Consider the following 20,331-nt stretch of genomic DNA (forward strand, 5'->3'; position numbering starts at 1 on the left):
AACGTCATCTCTTTTCAGAGGAGTTTAATTTGTCGATATTAAATATTTTCTTTGGATTAAGATTATGTCAGCGCAAAATTGACCATTACATTGACATTTTTTAATTGAAATTTCTGTAATCTATTTTTCTAAAATTTCGTTTTAGCTTGTAAGCTGATTTTCACTCGAAAAAGATTAAATGTACAATTGCGAAATGTAGTTCAAGTGTGAGGCAATAGTTTAAGAATATCTCGTAGCACTTCACAAGTCATGAAAACTCATGCTCTAACGACTTTAAGAAGTTCTTTGATTCGCGCCGGTTAGCAGCGGAAAAAAGCTAGAGGAACACACGGCGAAGAAAAAGATGTACATATACGGCAGTGGAACAAGAATGTTTAGCCCGCGCTGCAGTGGAAAAAGAACGTTAGAACACGACAGTTGGCGTGAAGAAAACGGAGGAAGAGCTGAAATCATCGCTCTCCCGTGTGAAACCTCCCGAGGTTACAATACCGCAAGCGGTATTAGAGTTAGGGTGTGCTTATTGTAAATGTGTGTTTCAGCGAAAAAGAGTCATCTTGGCAAACTTATACTTCAAGCATTTTCGAGAGTTCAAAGATATTTCGTCGGAAAATGCACACGAACTAAGAGGAGACGAATAGATTCGTCTTTCGAGGAGAAGAGGGTATAACTAATATTTTTAACTTAAATAAGTTTCTCCGCTAAATTTACGCATGGTAATTAAATTTCAGGTGTAATATAGAGACACTTAAAATTCAGTTATGGTTTTTCCGCGCGATAGAAAAAAAACCATCTTACATATATGCGGGGGGAGCAAGGTGTGAATGCCTGCGGTTCGATGAGAGAGTAATTCCGCGCACATCTGCGGCCACACCTCGCGCGGACTGCGTTGCGGCGGCACGACATGTAAATTCGTGTAGAACGAAGCCACGAGCCGCCACCACGAACGGCATCAACGAGGAGGGAAAGGAGAAGAGACACGATGAAGGTGGAGACACGAGTTTCGAGCTCTTCGGCGTTCGATTAAAATGCCATTGGCGAAAACGTGCCGCGGGCAGCATGCGCCTCCGAGGAAAGCCATATTTCGTTAGCGACACGACCTCCTCTCCGAGGAGCGTGATCGTGTCGCTACGATCATGTCCGCCTCCTGGATCGTGCGCGATCCCGATTTACCGTCCGTGTGCCTTCGTTTCTTACGCGAAGCCGGAAACTCTCCTTTCTCGAAGAAAGGAAGAGAAGGGGACAATTATTAGACTGACATTTTATTTTTCCAGAAAATGAAATTAGATAGAAAAATGTTATAAAATTATAAAAAAAATTTTTCAACACGTACAAAATGTAGAATTTAACGATGCAATCTCAGGTTAAAATTTACGTTGGGATTGCTCAAGATCTTTATTAGTGCGACGATATGGTTTTGAAAACGTGGGTAAAATTGTGACGGATGACGGATTAGCAATGGCACGAAACGCATTTCCGATGCAAATTGAAAAGACGTACGGGTTGCTACCGTACATTAAAATCCCGTTTGTACTACGTATTCTTTACAATCAACGTTTCGCTTAAATAGGTATTCATGTATTCTGATACATTCCAGTGCGCCACGTACGCGCGATGCTAAAGCGCAGCGCGTCAAAAGATTTCTACTCGGCCTTCTTTCTCCGCGCACGCATTTATCATTGCAGTCATCCTTAGGCTGCAAATAATGCAGCTGGTTAAGTGCACTCCCCTTTGATCCGCAAACGATCTAACATCGCGCGGCCACGCTGGATCCTCATACATCTTTTCCGAGAGTTCTATACCACGCGTATAGTATCACGTACAAATCTATCTACTCGAAAAAGTGATGACACTAAACTATGTGTAATAAAATTTGCTCGAAACGCCCGAAGAATTTCTTTGCAATTTTCCCTAATAAATTTAAAATTCTTCATTTATCCTTCTACCCATTTCATATTTCTTTGTAAGCTATGTAAATTAAAAATAATCATAATTTCTTGATAAAAATTTAACGTCGTGTCTATAAATCTGTAAAAATATTAATTTGCGATTTATTCACGCACCCGTTACAAAGACATTGTTTTCTCATCGTGAGCAAAGGATCGGCACCGCTATTCGACGAGGTTCGCGAGGACTTGACGTTCATCAAGAACTGTCAGACTTAGAAGGAAGCCAAGAGTTAAAGAGTTGCCGAGAGTGCCGCCTGCCCGTATAGGCAATCGGGATCGAACGGGTCGATTCGCGAGGCGCATCTCGCGCGCGGGGCAAATTGCGCGAAGCGCATAAGCGTAGTTTTGCATAACGTTTCGCACGCACCGCGCCGCCGTTCCCGTTATGACGACGACGTACCAAGCCGCAACAGAATCGTCCGCACCGCGTGCATATATATACGTGCAGCACGCCTTTCCTCTCCCGCCCCTCTTAGCGTGGATGCTGGCGCGCCGACAATAGATATTCCCGTAACGCCCACGTTACGTCGGGAGACAAAGGCCTGAATGGCCGGCAGATGCACCGAGATGGTTATGCACCGACCAAGTACGCCGATTTAGAACGCAACGATGCGCGATGCAGTTTGTCCGTCCATCCGTCCGTCCGTCCGTCCGTTTATTCGTTCTCCGTGACGAAGGCGCGGTACCCCACGTAAAAGGCGCGCACATGCACACATGCACACATGTTTGTATATATGTATGTGCATCCCCGCGCGGAGTTACGTAATTCGGAGAAGAGCGGTGACGACACCTATCTACGGATAAGAAGAGAAAGAGATCCGGGAGTGTCCACTCGACGAAACGCGCGCCAGACTCAGCCAGACGGCTGTCTCTCTCCTATATGGTAGAAGACTCGAATTCTTTTGCAAATTCCTGCCTCACATCGATTGCCCCTTCTCGATGTGCCGTATAATAGACTCGAGGATGCTCGACGATCTCGAAAAATTGTGAAAGAACTTTCAATAAGGTTCGCAAATTTCCTATTGTGTTTATTCATTGGGATAATCGTCAAAATAAAAGTCGCAGAAATAGAAATATATGCACATAAATGTGTTGTTCCGTCAAATGCGATTCTCTATGAATATGATTTTATTAAAGTGGACAATCGTTGTTGCAAGATAAATTTTTACATTCGCGTTGAAAATTTCATCTCTTTTTTTTTTCTCCCACTTCGTATTTACTTCACGTAGTCGAGGATTTTCTAATTCGAAACAGACAACAAATGAAAGCTACTTTTCGTTGCATACGACGTATTCAAATGCAACGGTGTGCCTTTCCGCATCTCTTTGCCGGTGCCGCTCGACAAATCTCTAATGAATTGGAAACGCGCCGCTACGGCAAAGAGACATACGCGCGCCCGTAGGAACGTCCGATGACGACATTCTCTTTTGTCAAGAGGAGAAAGAGACCTCGGCGAGACGACTCTGAAAGCGCGCGGTTCAACGATGTCCACCGGCAAAGTCGGACTTCGAATCTGCCCACGTTCGGCCTCAAACGCGACTCTTTTTTCTCCTTTTCGCCCACGAGAATCGTCTGAAAAAAAATCGTGGATCGTTCATTTTCGATTCCACCGGAGAAAGAGCATCCGCGGAATACCCGATAACCGATCGATCGTGAAGAGGTAATCGATAAGACTACAATGTTGCCCTGCGTGGGCCGTCATTTGCCTAGTTACCCACATCTCGTCGGTTGGCCAAACGTGAAATTGGAAATTAGAAATCGAACGGATAATGTGGGTGCAAGATTCCGGGTTTTCTAACAATGAGAAATCGCGACGATGACCGGCCAACCGCTGACGTTCGAGGTGTCATAAATCTCGAAGCCGGCACGCGAGCCCATCGACGACGACGACGACGACGAAGAGACGATGACTACGATTAATCCTACTTCCGAGCGTCCCGGTTTCAGCGGGGGCTTTGAGATTCATCGATGCAGCAACGCTGCAAGTGGGTCAAATGCGACGCGAAGTCCGTGACTTCCATTACTTGGCGCACGCATACGCCGCGAGAAGCAGGTGGCGTTTCGAATTTCCACGAAATACGAAAGCTATTATTATAGATGATGAGTCTCTCTCTCGCTCTCAACAAGCGGATAAAACCGCTTGTTCGTGGCAGATAAAATTATTATGTTGGTAACGTACTTCTCCGCAAAAAAGTTGGCCGCGTTTAAAAGGACTTTCTCACTCTCTCGCATGCAGATCGCTCTTAAGACCTTTTTATTTAAATGATCGCACGGTAAATATCGCGGAAAAAATTTAATTTTCAATAACCAGTAATTCGCTTCGAGATTATCGTTATATAAAAACATCGTTATAAATATTATATGGTATAAAAGCGCGAATGGTCTCTAAATAAAGCTCTCCGCGAAACCCGGTATCGAATAACTCCTGTTACGGTGAAGGAGAGACGCGTCAGAGATCGGACTCGTCTGGGACCACGGGAGGTTCAGCCGTTAGGGCCTTGCCGATGCCATTAGCGCCGTTCTGAGTGATAGACGCCAACATTAACCGTCCGGCGACTCGTAACTTTCGCGGCTATCCGCGCTATTATCCGCAGCGAGGGGGACTCCACGGATCGGGTCCGATCTCCGTCTCAAGTTCTCCGCCGAAGGTCCGCCTTTCAGGTTTGCCTTTAACGGGCACCCCCGCGGTCCCTTCTACATCGCCGCCGTTTACTTGAACGACGACGACCAAAGGAGGAAGCGAGGGGAATCGACGGAGGATTCCACGGCTGCCAAAGGCAGGCGACGAGCACGAGACTCGCGGAGGAATCCACGACTATCGGAAGCGATCGCCGAATGCACCGGCAATAATTTACCCCCCCCCCCCTTCAACCCGGTCCTACTCCTTCTCCACCACCCTTGTCGCGGCCGACCAGGTCGGGACTTCTTCTCGCGTCTTCTCTCGCGGAACATCGCGCCGTTGCGACTGCTGTGGGAAGAGCGTTGGGGCCCGTTATAGACCGTTTCACAGGTCGCGGAATTTTCTCCTACGAGAGGATAAATGTAGGAGAGAAACGAGGTGAGGATACCGACGAGATATATAGCGTGTATAGTCGCCGTAAACACATCGCGCCTACACTAATTTAATTCTCTTAAATAGGATTTTAGGAAAGTACAAATATTCCTGCTTTCTCTTTTCTACCCGGAGCAGGTTCTTGACTTTTGATATTATGTTTTAATTTCAATTGATTTGTAAATGAAAGATAAGAGAAAAATATTCTAGTTTTTTCAAAATTTATCAAATAAATGTTTGATATTTTTAAATAAAAAATTTAAAATTTATCTTTAAAAGTATCCCCGTAATTTAGATATATTAATACAGATATATTAAAAATTAATTTGATCGATTTAGCTATTTTGATTTTATCTCAAATATCACTCTGTATATAGATCCGATAATTCTATATTCCATTCTCCAGCATAATAGACGCTTATATCGCACCTATTAATGTTTAATTTGAATAACCACTTTTATCTCGCGCGGCAAAAGTAATACAATCGCGCGTGTCAAACTCTGTGACAAACAATTCGCGATTACCGACGGCCGCATTAATCAGCGTATATCGCGCCCGATCGAAAATAATTTAAGATCTATTGTGCCGTTTCACGTTGCGCGCTATCTGATAAAAGTTTGCTTGCATGAAGCAGATCTTAATGCTAGCACGCGCGCCAGAGGAGAATAGCAGTAAAGGTATTGTTAGAAGTACACGTCCCGTTACTTTGTTGCAGTTGACAGCGAGATAGCCGAACAGCAACGAGGATGCTGCCCTACGGCGATGACTATCGATTTCACGGAAAAATCACACGCTTTTTATTCTCCGATTAGATAGACGTTTCATTCACCATTAATGACATTAAACAGTTAGCGGCATTCGTGTAGCTTTTAAAACATTCCCAAACTCATCGAACTCTTAGCAATATGAATAGTTTACGATCCCAGTTGAGTTGTTAATAAATATTAGATTCTCTCTTTTTCAATGTAAAATTCTCGTAATATCTCTCGTAGTATATTCAATATTATACTAGTCATTCCAAAAGGCAGATGTAAATATTAATTCATTTGTTTAAAAAAAATAAATGTTAAGTAGAAGAAATAATATTATATTTAAAAAAATAAGAAAATAAATTGCTTCTGACGTTTTGTGAAATAATCTCACTTGATGCGAAAATTAAAAGCAAGATCATTTATTATGTGTCGTAATGCGAGATAAGAGGCAGTATACAATAACAGAATATTTAGTCAACAGATGATGATCGCGTTTCCCGTGGGAGATACGCGTCTCCGAAGGGAACCCCGCGATTGCATGTAGCTATAAACATTTCACCGACGCGATCGCACAGGTAATATCGAACGGTAACAGGTACCTATCTACCCGCGCCGTAATATCGCATCAAGCCGGTGTAGAGGTGGACGGGACGAGATTAGTTCCGATTGCCACGCGGGAGAGTTATAGGAAGGAGACCGCGACTGTGTTGTATGCGTCCGCCGCTCACGCGGCCAGGCATCGATCCCGGGGCTACCGGCTGCTGCTACTGCTCTCCTGCCCGTTAATGAGTCATGTTTAATTGGCGTGGGAAGCCCGCGGCTTACGTCCACGTAACGGAATTGAACCGTACTCGATGTAACCGCGCGCACCCAGGATGCACCAAGCGCTATGCCCCTTTCCCACCCTCCTTCCCTCCCTTCGCGAAGGATGCACCGTGGGTTGCAGCAATTATCTCTCTGGAAATACTCGAGCGAGAGGATTGGATCGGACGAATAAGGATAACGTGAAATGTCATCTCTTTCTTGTGCGCAAAATTAAATAATATGAGGCGATGTGTCAGAATATAATATTATCGTTAATTGTATTATAAACGGCTTCTACAGCACGGCAGAATTTCGTGATTAAATCGCGACTTTATGGCGCAAAAAAGCGCACCGTCAAATTATGATTTCATGTCGGTCGCCGCATGTGATTTGACGCGTGCCAGGTAACAACGAGGCGCATCGACAACGGAAATATCTGTCGTAACAGATGGTACGAGTCGCGAGGTCGGCTTCGGACATTTGCGTGACCCGAAAAAAAAGAAAGAGAGAGACGGACGAAGTTTTTTTCTCCTTCCAGAACTCATTTCCTTCTCTCTATACTCGCTACATTTTATCTGCTAATTATAATTCTTCATATATGAATAATTATATCTCTCTCTAATTGAATATTCGTATACTTCCTAATTTTCTGGAATTTTAAATGTTTAATGAATTATTGCTCAAATTAAATTTCATATAAAATTACTACAAAATTATTTACGAAACCTTGAGGCATTTGCAGCTACTGTGAGTGAAGCCTAGCACGATGCGACGAATGACCATGTCCTTCAACGACGCATTGCCGTCTCCTAGTCATCGTAACAAGCGCGTCGCGTGAAACGCGATGGATCTTGAATACGTTCCCCGGAGCACCGGCGATTCTCTATTTTCGTTTCGTGAAAGGATCCACGATATTTCATGTCACGGACACGAGCGAGAGAGCGTTTTATTATCATGGCCGGTGTTGTATTGCCTCATCATAGAGCGGCGCGTACGTATATATGTACCTACGTTGCCCTAACGACGAACTTGCGCGAGCACTCGCGGTAGTTGAAAATGGAATCGAAATCCAATCGCTAATATCCGTGTAATTGGAATTATGCATAAGTTCAGTTGGTCAACAAGCATATGCTTCGAGGAATTGATGAAGAAACGCCTGGATCGAAAGCAACTCGCACTTGTTTCCAGTTCCGATTATCGATACCAGTTTTGCGAATATTTGAATAATTTTATAATTTTTAAACCTGTTTTTTCTTATCTAGTCTCTCGAAAAAATTTTACAATACACGAGTGTTCCACTTCGAGATTCTCGATCAGACGGAAAACGTTTATTCGAAAATTAACGATTCGAATCGCAGAATTCGCGCATTTGCGAGCCATCGATTTTGTATCGTTAAAAGAAACATAGACAAGCGCGCTCGCGAGAGGCGACGGCATCAAACGTTTCGTGTTTTCTCGCATCGCGACGTAATATGCATCGCGAATGCCAACACGAGTCACACCCATCGTAGAGATCCTGTGGGTGGCGCCATGTATTCGCACGAATAAGTCGTACGACCGGCATCCGCCAAGTGCTTCACGAAGCGCTCCAAGCGCTCGTTATTATACGTGCACCGTCCATCCGAGGCGAGATTTTATCGGCATGAATAATCGCGAGGAAATTTTAATGTCCGTTAAGAGCAACGACACCTGATAGCACCGGGAATGACGTATCTCGCGAATAACTGTACGCGAGCGTCTCTATTCTCGGGTGTATATATTTGTCGCACAAAGTGACATGTCGAGAAAAATAATGAAAAATATTCGACTCTGTCGTCAGACCGTCGTTTCGAATCCACGTGGATCTTGATTGACAAGATTTATTCTCATTGTCAGTGTATTTAAACTTTTACGTATCTTTTATATTATTATTTATTATACATAAAATATTTTTTAGACGAGATTTTACATGAACTAATTACTGATAATCTTTCGACGAAGAAAGAATGCGGGGCGTTAAATGGAACAAATTGTGCATTCTCGCTGGCGAATTTTCTATACAAGACGACGCGTTTCCAAGACGTCGAAATTAGATACATTCAGGATAAAATCGACTTACCTCCCTAGACGTCGGTGCCCCCAGGATGCAGGGGCTGTCCGGGCGGCGGGGCGCACTGGCCCACCGCTTGCTCGAGAGCTCGCTCTCCTCCTGAAACAATAAACGCGACCTGTAATTAGACAAGACGAAGGTAAAGGTGATAGGCGGCGGGGTCTGATGAGCGGTATTATAGCAATCGTAATGGCTGCCTTGGAAACAAAATTGCTCTTCGCAGAAAATTAGCGAGAGGGAGACCGAAGGGGGGTGAGAATGGAATAGTCGCGGCATAAGTCGTGAGTAATCCCATAAACGCGCGCGTGTGCATCGCGAGTATAAAAAGTATAAAAAGCTGCAATTTCTCTAAATAATTCGGCCGAAAATAATGTTTCATCAAATAATGTCTCATCAATAAATGAGATTATATAAAATAAAAATTGCTTCTAAGATTAATGAAAAACAATTTTGAGACTTTTAATTTAATTTATCATACTGCGAGGATTGAAAGCTGAGAATTAAAAAAAATTCCAAGAATACAGGTGCAAATTAATCTTCCTTAAATGTATTCAGCGAGTGTCACTAATCATCGTGTCATGTAATTATCCATCGAAAATTATCGTACGCGTAGCTGGAAATAAACATTTGCATATTACAAATGCCTACAAGCGAACACTGGTTCCATTTTAGCGCGTATTGTATGAATGAAGCAACCGCAAATTAACGCTTTCGCTCGTCAATCGACGCGCTACAAATCGACTTCCATTACAATTACATTCACGAATATCGCGACGATCGAGACTCGTTAATAACTTTCGCGTCAGTGCCCGCCCTGTCTTTAATTTCAATCTCCTTGAATGGAAACTGTGTATCAGATGGTATCTGAATGCCGTAAGCTTATTAACAGTAAACGTATTATGGGATGTAAATCAATTGTCAAACTAATAATTGTTCCTCAAGATAAGTAAACCGTAAAATATATATTCTGCAAAATCCCCCAAAAAATAAAGAGAAATAACAAAAAAGAATATACAAATATAACAGAATTATGTTTATAAAAGAATCACAGTGTTTAGGGGATAAGATATAAAAATTATATAAATCTCGAAAGAGTAAAATATGTGTCGAAGAAATGTAGAAAAATCCAGATGGAGAACATTGTATGACAGTACCTGTAATACTATCCCTTTTTTGTATATAGAGAGACGTAAATCAGTGCGGCAATATACAATTTAGAATAATACTCTGCGACACAATTAAAGTGCACCTTGCGGCACGAAATGGCAGGACCGTGCTAATGGTTCAATTATGCGAGTCATTCGCAATGAAACGGTACGATGAGAGATTCTGAGAGAATCCTTCTTCCACATAGAGGCACCGGAAATAATTAAAATCATATATCTCCATGCAATATCAAGTATGAATTGTCATCATACTAATTTAATATTCTAAATACTCGTGACAAAATTATGACACATTTTGATAAGTATTCTAATATATTATATTAAATCATCATTTTCATTAATAATCTAATAAGTATATAAGAGTCTTAATATAAACGTGTGATAATAAAAAGAAAATAAATAATAATAAAAAAAATCGATCGAATAAATGTGAGTTGGTCGAAACAGAGAGAATAACTATAAGTATAAAAATATAATTCAAATCACGAAATGTTAATTCACATCGCGTGACACATACAAGTTGCGATGCACAAGTATCTGACGTAATTTCGGTTGACACAATCGGACAGTGTTTCGCCGTATTTACGTGAAGGCGACAGGAGTCTCTCTTCTAGCGATGCGCGCGCGAATGCGCGGTTATTAAAACGTTAAAACAATTACAGCTCGGCTCGTGTATGTCACGAACCGGGGAAAGGGGCTGAGAATAAGAAAGAGAGACAGAGAGAGAAAAGAAAGGCAGCGGCGAGGAGTAATTGCACCATCGTTTCTTGCCATCTCGACGTATGTACGACAAACTGCGACGACGCCCGCGACCAGAGAGCGAGGGCGACGATGCATTATGTGCACCTCGGTCGCACCGCTCGCTCTCGCGAAAGGCGAGACCACCCGCATACAAATGCGACAATGAAACAATCACGAAAGATACAGATTCGAGCGAGCTGTGATCGATGGTGGGAACACCGCGATCGCGTTTTAATCTCTTCGACTTCGACTTGCGCAAAAGGAACGCTGGCACGTTAATTGGTTGTTCATTAATAACGTAAACTGGAATCCCAATGGAGTCAAGTACTTTCTCAATTAACAGAAATTTTAATATCACGTGTTTTTCTACTAATAAAAAAATTTCTTTTTATACTTATCGCACATTAACTAAAAAATTCTAAAAATTTTTTTAAATATAATTTTTTCCTTTCCCTGATTGATTTTAAAAGTATTATTATTGCTTTTATTTTTTTATTTCTTCAGCTATTATTCGCTAATATTTAAATAATAATACATTATTAATATATAAATTATCTTTTTGTTATATTGTTACCTATTCATTTGTACTAATAAATTTTGCAATACTTATATATTCACGATTTTAAATAAATCTCTAAACAATACAACGAAACAATAATAAAATTAATTTAGCAAAAATCTATATAAGTGTATATAATAATACCGATTTATTCAATTATGCAATAATACTTTCAATTCTATTATCCAGACGAGAATTATATACGAAATAACTAACACTTTCCTCAGCCTATGTGCGCGGTAATGCAATATATGCATTAACATATACATATTTTCTTATACAATACAACACATACACGTCCCTTATTGAATCAATTACTTTCTCTATTGATAATCCCGCACGCGATCACATTGGATTTACAAGATGCCACTCTCGGATAGGACGAATTAACTCGTTCCTTCTCGTAAAGTTGAAGTTGCGTGATTCAGAAGCATAGCTAAAGGGGTGGAAATGGATTTCGTACTATACTTATATCGAATGGCTACCGCGTGATTCGTCGTGAAATGCGACGCGTTATTATCGTCTCGTTACTATTACATTATTACAGCGGAATGCGAGTTACGTTTACTTTCGTTGGATTTCTCCTATTTTCCGTAATGCCGCGAGATTGCGTCGCGGAAATTGAATCTGCGGCGCCTTTGGACACACGCCGAATGTGCTGAAAATGTGCACGCGTTCCTTCGAGAGCGTTCAGCGAGAACGAAAGTTCACGGGAACGACGACGATTTTGCATTTCCGCGATAGAAACGGGAACGCGAGGCGGTTCACGTTTCTAGAATGCACGACGAATCTCTCTCGTGTTTAATATACCTACAATATTCGACGCTCCACTTATGCGCGGCACGTCATTTATATTACAATGTCATTATTTGGATATCTGACGTGGGCACCGCAGAAATAAACCAGTTAATAGAAACGTGAAGCATCGCGCGGGGCCAGCAGTTCTGCACCGAAAATGGATGCGAGCTCTAAATACGTTCTCAGACATCTACGTATTCTCTGCGTGCATCTCTCTCTGATGTACTTTATTTAAAATAGATTACGATGAAAACGTTACGCCCCTAAGCCACGTATATATATATATATATATATATATATATAAATGGTATATATAATCTTGTGAAAATCTTATATTAAAACACAAATATTATTCCAAATTTTACTCCTTATTTTATACCTTATATGAATCTAAACGTGAAAGAAAAATGTTAGTTTAAACAAAATGTATGTTCATCTCATTCAAGTTTCAATGGAAATTAATGTAAAAATTTTAATTTTTTCTATTTTTTATACTTTATAAATTATTATTAGAGTGTTATGCGTACACAGAAATATAATTTATCAATAAATCTGTTATTTTTATATGTACATTAATTGATGAAATAAAAAGATTCCCTTACGAACAGTAAACTGATCGTTGCGTAGGATTCAATTTATCGCGTTTCGGGATTCAATTTATACAATCAACCTCTTTGGGATAAACGAGGAGTTTATTTATATTAAAGGTACAGGCCCTTCTCGACGTATTTATGATTTCGTGGCATGAATCCACGTCGCCCACGCCTAAAAGCAGCATTGAAATATTCAAGCTCGCCCGCCGCGATTCACGATAGGTATATACACTTTCGCACAGGCAGCAGAATTCTGGTGTAATTCTGAAAATTCCTAATTAACTTACGACACACATAAAGATTCGAGATTAATCGCGGTAGCTAATGTCTATTTTTTCACGCGGCGTAATTAATTAAATAAATAGGAGATCTGTCAGACGCGAAAAGCAGTTGAAACATTTTGATAAAAGCGTTTGCATAAACGCGTCGACGTTAAATGCACAATTACGCGCAAATTATTATAGGTCGCGACTTAAAGAGTCGCCGCTTGAAGAGAGAGAAGAATTTCTCATTTAATTTACGCCACGCGCAGAGTCGGATCTTTCATTTAATTGGATATCAATCGATCGCGAGAACGGCCGCTCCACATGCAAGTGCGTATGCACTTTGCACACGCACTCCCGTGTCTTGGCTTGGTTCCCACGCCATCTTTGGCTCGTTAATAGATTATTAGAGCTTCGCGCGAAAGCTCGAGCATACTGATACAAGTGTTTCTCTCTTCTCTCAGCACGTCTTGTCGTCGCGTAATCCCTTTCGCGCACGGCGTGTGTGAGTTACGCCAATCGGGTGTATCGTAAATTATAACTTTCGGTCATAAAAGCGAGACTATGAAAGTGATTTGCAACGCGGTAAGAAGAAAGATATCTCTCCTTCCCTTCTGCTCCGCGATCACGGTTTTCGCGCGAATTCGGACGGGAGGAAAGGGGATTCTGAAATAACATATGAAGTCGTTGGGCCGAGAGCAAAACGAGCGAGTTCATTTGTAGAGTCCGTTCTCTTAGGAACGATTCTCGGTAGCTCGGCTAAAGAGGCTTACGCAACGCTATATATTGGCGGAATATTTATAAATTTATATTATATACATTAATATCGTATGCGGCCGCGCTTGTGGCGTTAGAAAGGCGAGTCTCCGATTGTGTCAGTAAATAAGACTTTGCATTGGGAAAAGTTAATTATATGCTTCGCTATGTACACGCGTAAAGCAAATAATATACTAATTCAATAAATACGATATTTTATATATATAATTAGGTTGTGCAATTCATATCTTTGGTAACTTTTTATTATTAATATGACTTTAATAAGATGCTACAATATATATGATTAATTAATTCGTAAGCTTTATCTGTAGAAACGATTTTAGAAATCACAAGTTCCTATACATGCGGATGTGTGATGTTTATAATTTTTATACAGTTTGACAGAACATTTATAATATTAATTGTATAACCGCACTTATCTTGCGCTACCACTGTTATATTGCAACGCGGTTAGAAAGTCGGTCGCGAGTCCGATTGTGTGCACCAAATTACTTCTATTCGCCACGCCGAGTGTAAACACGTAATTACATTAAAATTACATTAAATTATGTCCGGGGCGTTGCAAAATTAACAGTTATGACTCATAAGTGTCGTCTTAAGGCGGATACCGCTTCTTCGAGCCCGAATACATAAAGTTGGATACGGGACGCTAATGGTCTCCGTTTAATTGCTCCTTGTACACTAAGACCTCCAGTATTTTATATGCGGTTACGTCTCCCATATTTTTTATAAAGGTCTGTATTCTCTATGTGTCATGGATTATTATTCAATAACTATACGGTACTGGATTATTTTGTGTTCTTCGAGAAAACAATATCTCATCTAGTAAATAAATGTGGAAAAAGTTCACAAAATGATGAATTTTTTATATTTCATATTCTTTCTATGTAATGCAGCAAAAATTTTAATTACATTTAATAATAAACTTGATTCCAAATTAATTTTTTGACACGTAAATAAAATGAAAAGAAAATATTGCTTAAAATTTATCATACAAATTAAAAGGAGAAGCGTTAGTTTTCGAGTACTGTCTTGCATAAAAAAGGCATAAAGTCGCAGCCGAAATACGGGTCGTTAAAGCAAAGAACGCGATAAGAAAAAAAGTGAGCGAAAAAGCGATGGTGTACAAGAATTAAACCTGTAAACCGTGTAAATTATGCGAAACGGAGAATGTATACGCAAGCCATCTAAACGGGCGCGAGTCGCACCTGCTTCCAAACGGCGATACGTGTCGGCGGCCGCGATTTATAAGTATCGATACAAGAAGTTTCCCAGCGGGGCGGTTCGGGCAACGACGAAAGATTTATATCGTCGGTTACCGCCGGGCAATATCAAAACAGAAATGTGGAATGTGCGCGAAGGGGGCTACCGTGCGCCGAGTCATTCAATAAAGAGAAACAATAGAGCCTTGGTGATTTATGGAGACATTACTGGCGATCCACGTACACGCTTTGGATCTACATATTATACCAATATCCTCGACGAACTTTTACTAGACGAACGCTACCGTTATCTATAGGCAGAGTTTCTTGCACGTTCTCCGGCGCAAGTTTGTTCTCCAAATCGCGTGACTAACCATCAGAGTCCTGTTTCCTAATTTTCATCTTGAGAACACATACGAAAAACACAATAAAAACAGGACATTATATAAGCATTGACCGCGTGCTTTATTAAATATATTTTTTTCAGTACATTTAAAATAGATCCTCTTTCTCTTAAATAAAAACTTGACACGAGGAAATATAGTCTTTAATGACAAAAATAACATTCTGTTAATTTATGACCACATGAACCGTCCATCGACCGGAGGCGAATTAACGAATTAAGGAACCCAATCGTCAAAATTACGGGTTTGCCGTTCTAAAAATATTATGATATCGCAATGGCGTATTATATCAAAAGGATGGTCGCTGCGCGGCGATTCGCGGACGAAGGAAAGGAATGAAACGAGGGACGGAAGTGAGCCAGGGCCTACCGTATAAATCACGAGGATGCGGTTAACGCAATAAGGCTCACATAATGATGACATATATCATCGGACTAATAGTAGGCTCGCGATACGATCACGCTGGGGCGAGGCGGCGAGGGCCAGAGGAGGAATCGCCAGAGCTGCCCCCGACTGCGCGGACGCGGCCGATCGTTTCGTATCGTTATAATCGGTCGGATAATTACATTCGTTAAAATAACTGCGACCCGTGTATTCGCACCGCGCGCTTCTTTTATGTCTCCCGTCGCGCGAACTTTTCAGAGATCGCCGCAATAAGCAGCGGTGTCGCGAATACAAGATTAGGTTCGGTTAGGAGTTCAGAGAATCTCGAGATGTTAAAGAGAGATATAAATAATTCTTGAATGAATTCTCTAAAAGAGAGAGCAATGGATGCCAATACGAACTGTTACGCACAAATGTCGATGAAGTACTTACAATATATCTCTCGTGATATTAATGTTTTCCGTAGTACGATGTATCACAGCTAAAGGTTGATGACTGACTGAATAAAATTTCGCACCTTGTCAGGCAGAGTGTAATACATACCATCCCCACTCCGGCGTTCAATAATATCGCCCGCGCGAAGCGGCGATGTAAATATATAATGTTTACATTTGAGTCTGTCTACGAAATCCGTTTTCTCGAGAATAAATTATCATTTTATTTAACCAACTTTTCAATAATAAAATTTCTCAATAAAACATGCGTAATCTAATATATATCTTTATATATATTAATATATTTTCTTTATATTATTTTATGCGAAGCCTTTCAGAGACGCTTATATGCTTGGGGTCTAAAATTTTTGTTTTCTCAATTAAAATTATATTTTATATTAATTGATTTATAAAATACGATTGATAATGCGATTAAATGCTGAAATGTACACTGTCAAATTTTAATTTAACGAAATAAAAAGAACATCGACTTAAAAAAGAATCAATTTTAAAAATAATTTAAATAAATTTTGTATCAAATTATGATTGGATCATATTGAGAGGTCTCACTTTAGATAGTTTCTTTTCTCGTTATTTATATTCTGGGCAAGAACAACGAGCATTCATCGATGGGCTCGTTAATTTTCACGATGAGAGAGTCGAAGGAGAATGGTGACATTTTCATTTGGCACAAACAAACAGACCGCATGATTCGCGACACTCTGTACTCGGGTCACGGATGCGTTCGAAAATTGAGAGATAGCCTCGTTTTCTTATTGTACGAAAGAATAAACGCCGCTTGACCATCAGGAATACTTGCGGCACTAATTGGAGCTTCGCCGAACGATTATGCCTTTTTCTCGTTATACCGAATGCGCTTCTGTTTAACGATGGAAAAAAACGCGCTCGGCACAAACGACGAAGGCAATTTTTTCGCGAAGGCGATAGCCGGGAAACGAGGATCGCGTTGCATTAAAAACGAGCGCATAAATCTGTCGAATACCACCCTGTTCTTATGCCAATGCCACGGTGAAAGTTTCACGCCGGATCGTCCGACTACGAAGGCTCATCAGCGAGAAAAAGAGATACGCGCGAAACTAGACTCGCGTCGAAAATGACTGTACGTGCGAGCTGAAAATGCGCAAGCTGTTATGTATGCAGAATTAGGCACACGAGAGAAGGCGATTGCGCAAATCAGACGAGAGTAACGGCACGTGTTCGCGGAATTGTATAGAACAACTCGCGAACACCAAGATTTTCTCCGGAATGAAAATGTATCTTTTAAACGATGTATTTTTCTATCTTTTTAATTAAAATCAGTATATTTGTCAGAAATGTACCTATCAAAACATGATTTAATTCTAAAGGTCTATCCTTCTACTAAAAAATAAAACTATTTAATGTTATATTAAAATGTATATAGCAGAGAATATATATATTTTCAAATATTTTCAAGTTCTATAAAAAATATTTTATAAGCAAATTCTGGCAAATTTTAAGTAATTCTTTTTTTAATTAAAAGAGAAGCAACATACTTAAATTTTGTTCCTCTAAAATTTTAAATATTCTCAATAATGTAAATATTGTAATAATATATTGTAACAATGTAACATGATCATATAATTATAAATAGAAAGATTGAGTATATATATCATCATCATAGCAATATTATATCATCGTAACATCTTGATATCGTGCACACGTGTAGAAATTGACATATGGTGTCAGATTCGATGTGCGTGCGAGCACATGTTAATACCGATGGGCAAGAGATTGCCCGATCGAGCTGACTGAACGTGCTCGAAATAATGTTTGGGCAGATCACGATTCTGATCGATCAATCTCGTGTTAAATAGAAGGCAGCAGCTCAATTTCGCTCTCGCAGTGATATATTTTGCCGATGTTATTTTTTTCTTTCTTACGCGCGGTTTCGCTGGAAATATTTTATACATATAGCACCGATATTTCTCGACGCGATCAAATTAACGAGTCGTGATAAGGTGCGAAAAAACTCGATTATCCGATACGCCCACAACAGCTTATGAGAGAAAAAAGCTCTCATAAAACGAGATAAAATTATATCAAAAAAATTTATTTATTAATACAACAATCCAGATTTGAGAGTATCCAAGAGATAATATTAAATAATAATATTAAAGAAAATATATATTTCTCTAAGAAAATAAATAATCGAATATTGTTTTCTATAATTTTCAAAAGATTTTTGTATATATTCCTCCTGTATAATTGCGGGAAATTGCGTCCTTTACAGGATGTGACAAGAAGCGCGTTTGAAATCTTGATATCAATCATGCCCGATCGATCGTAAAATCGCTCGTCGGCATTTTCCCCAGCTGACGGATAATTTCCTTCAATTTATAGGGGTGGAATATCGAATTGGCGCAGGCGGCAGAAAAAACGTAACGTACATGCGCGGGGATAAAATCTTTTACGATCGCGATGTTTTCTCTCTCTCTCGTCGAGAAGTCGAATAATTACGAGGGAGGCGATCGAGGCAACGAGATCGCTCGGACGTGATTTCACGAGCGGTATAATACGCGAAATGAGCGTGTATGATACAGGCAGATTGCGATATTACGAAAAACATGCGCGACAAGGATAATTCGACGAGGATTCCGTCGACATTTAAGCGTTATGATATACCGGATCAACGGACGGCCCCACCTTTTATTAGTAAATCCGAGTGCGAAATAAAGTGCGCGTACATACACACACATGCACATGTGCTAAGCCGGATAGTAAAGGCCGAAATACTCGTTACGTTTATTTTAACGGCTTTGGAGTCGCCCGGATGATTGCGCCGAGGGAATAAAGCGCATTTGTGCGCTCCGCTCTGCGTAGAATTTAAATAGCCGGCCGGCTTAGAAGCGTTAATGGGCGCGCACTCTCGCGATTATGGCAAACAGTCGAACGGTATATCGCTGGGATCGCAAAGCGAGAGCGATAATTACGGACGATTGCGATGCATCGTGTAATAAATGTTAACCTCCGAGTCTAGAATTAACCCGACGTGTATAGCGCCAGATTTATGACAAACTTGTACGTATTTTTCGTAATGAAGAGCGTATTATTAATTTTATTTGCAAATCTGATTTTTTAGATTTTTTTTATCAAACGTAAATATAACAGAGAGATATGTAATTACGCATATAATTACTGTATATAATATTACACATATTATATACAGTTTAAATATTTTAGTATATTAATTTGACAAGTGTTTGAAATGTTTTGAGATATTAATATAAAAGTTAGCTTCAGTTAAAATTACTGTCAAGAATTGAAGTTTAAATTCGAACTGATTATTGATGTCTTGAAATTATCTTAAATGAAGAGTCACGATTGATAGCTTGAGATAAGAGTTTAAAGTTATCGGCTGAAAATTAGTCTATACCGTCCACATTTAAATTTTACGATTTTTTGAGATCTTAAACCTAATTTTCGTTCAGCGTAATTATGGATCCTGAACGGGATACCTACGTCTTTTAAGGCAAAGCAGTATATGCGGTAAAGTTTTCGCCGTTATACGGCCACATAAAGCGTTGCACACACCCACTTCTTCTTCGATATAACAATGTTTCTCAGTCTGACAAAGGCGTTACGGTATACTGTCTGCGAACTGCAAGACGTTTACTTCGACTTCATTGAATCCACAAACAACAATGACTTTCTCCGCGCGTCGAAAGGAGGAAGTTAAAACCAACCTACAACTATTCATCGCTAGTGATGCCCCGCGCTTTTCTCTTTGAAAAATGAATTATTTATTTCACACGGAAATGGCCCACAGTGTGGCACTTCGACCATCGGTGAAAGTGCCAAACTCATCCGCACACCATCTTTGTAAGAAAGGAATCTCTCAATCAATAGGTTTATCTTCGAAAAAAAGCTTTTAATAGCTTTCAAGCTAATAAAAAATTTATTGTTATATTTACAATAAAAATGAAAAGAATAAATGTGGGATAAAAATTTAATCGATATAATTATAGATGCAATTAATTGCTTATAGAAAATACACACACGTGTATTATAATAAAATCGTTTGAAAAATTATCTATTGACTGAATGAAATATAGTATTGACAATGCTTTTTATAATATTATCACAAATTTCATCAAATCTCAACTCATTTCGGAAAAGTCAGCAGACAGCTAGATGGAAGTCTCTGAATGATTTATTAACGCCAGGAAGTGGAAGCCGTCCTATCTATTAGATCTATTAGCACCTTGGACAATAACAGTGCCGATCTAAGTACTTAAATAACGTGCGTGCGATTTACTCGCCGCCCACGTGCATTTCTTATGGTCGCCATGTGTTGCCTTTCTCCCTCTTTCTCCTTCTATCATAC

At 40.0% G+C, this 20,331-nt stretch overlaps 1 protein-coding gene across 1 annotated transcript in view; it reads right to left on the reverse strand.

Annotated features, from left to right (window-relative positions):
• The window catches only part of LOC145938774 (uncharacterized), a 297,324-nt gene that overhangs the window by 187,942 nt on the left and 89,051 nt on the right, over positions 1–20,331 (reverse strand). Inside the window, exon 3 of the mRNA XM_083042528.1 lies at positions 8,654–8,743. Within this exon, the coding sequence (XP_082898654.1) occupies positions 8,654–8,743 (90 nt within the window). The remainder of the gene's footprint in view (positions 1–8,653; positions 8,744–20,331) is intronic.

This window comes from Prenolepis imparis, unplaced genomic scaffold (genome assembly GCF_030444845.1).
Source record: "Prenolepis imparis isolate NDT839.2.m4 unplaced genomic scaffold, iyPreImpa1.0 SCAF_7, whole genome shotgun sequence".
Classification (NCBI taxonomy): domain Eukaryota; kingdom Metazoa; phylum Arthropoda; class Insecta; order Hymenoptera; family Formicidae; genus Prenolepis; species Prenolepis imparis.